Genomic DNA, 631 nt, shown 5'->3' on the forward strand with positions numbered 1-631 from the left:
ATTTGCACTGGTTTAACAGGCAATCAGTTTCTGAATACTGACATGATTATACAAGAAGAACCACTCGTGCCGTCGCCAGCCCGGCAATCATCTCGCCTAATATATAAAGCACACACTGAAGACGCAGGCTTTACGCGACCCACTCTGCCGTCACTTGGCTTGACTAAATCTCCCCTGTGTGTGGCACAGCAGACAAAGGAGAGATTGACAGGCAAGTTGACGGCTGCGGTGAGCGCGTGCGGCATCCCAGCGTGACAGATTAGTGCGGTACAAGATTGCGGTAAGCCGCTCCGACCGCTAAAACACCTTACAACAGTGTGGAGGTGATTTATTATTACAAATTGTTAAAAATTGAGGAGCGTTCCCGACAATCCGCCAGCGAGAAAAGGGAAGTTCGACATTGCGCCGGCGATAAAATCAAACAATCGGCAGAGGTGAGGTCGGGGGCCTCGCCAGCAGGTACTTACACGAGGGTTTTGTGGAGCTCTGCGATTTTGTTCTCCAGGGCCACCGTCTGCGTCGTCATGAAGCGGAACTCAGAGACGTAGCCGGGGGAGTGCCGCCGGGGGTCGTAGTCTCCCAACTCGGCTGCAAAGGAAGGGCGCAGCTCTGTTAGCTATCTTGGTACTGT

The 631-nt window shown here is 52.9% G+C and overlaps 1 protein-coding gene across 1 annotated transcript in view; it reads right to left on the reverse strand.

The window, feature by feature from the left end:
• The window catches only part of LOC119588856 (band 4.1-like protein 4), a gene marked incomplete at its 5' end in the record, with an annotated part of 128141 nt that overhangs the window by 39728 nt on the left and 87782 nt on the right, over positions 1–631 (reverse strand). Inside the window, 1 exon segment of the mRNA XM_037937494.1 lies at positions 468–588. Within this exon segment, the coding sequence (XP_037793422.1) occupies positions 468–588 (121 nt within the window).

Source organism: Penaeus monodon, chromosome 24 (assembly GCF_015228065.2).
Source record: "Penaeus monodon isolate SGIC_2016 chromosome 24, NSTDA_Pmon_1, whole genome shotgun sequence".
NCBI classification, from domain to species: domain Eukaryota; kingdom Metazoa; phylum Arthropoda; class Malacostraca; order Decapoda; family Penaeidae; genus Penaeus; species Penaeus monodon.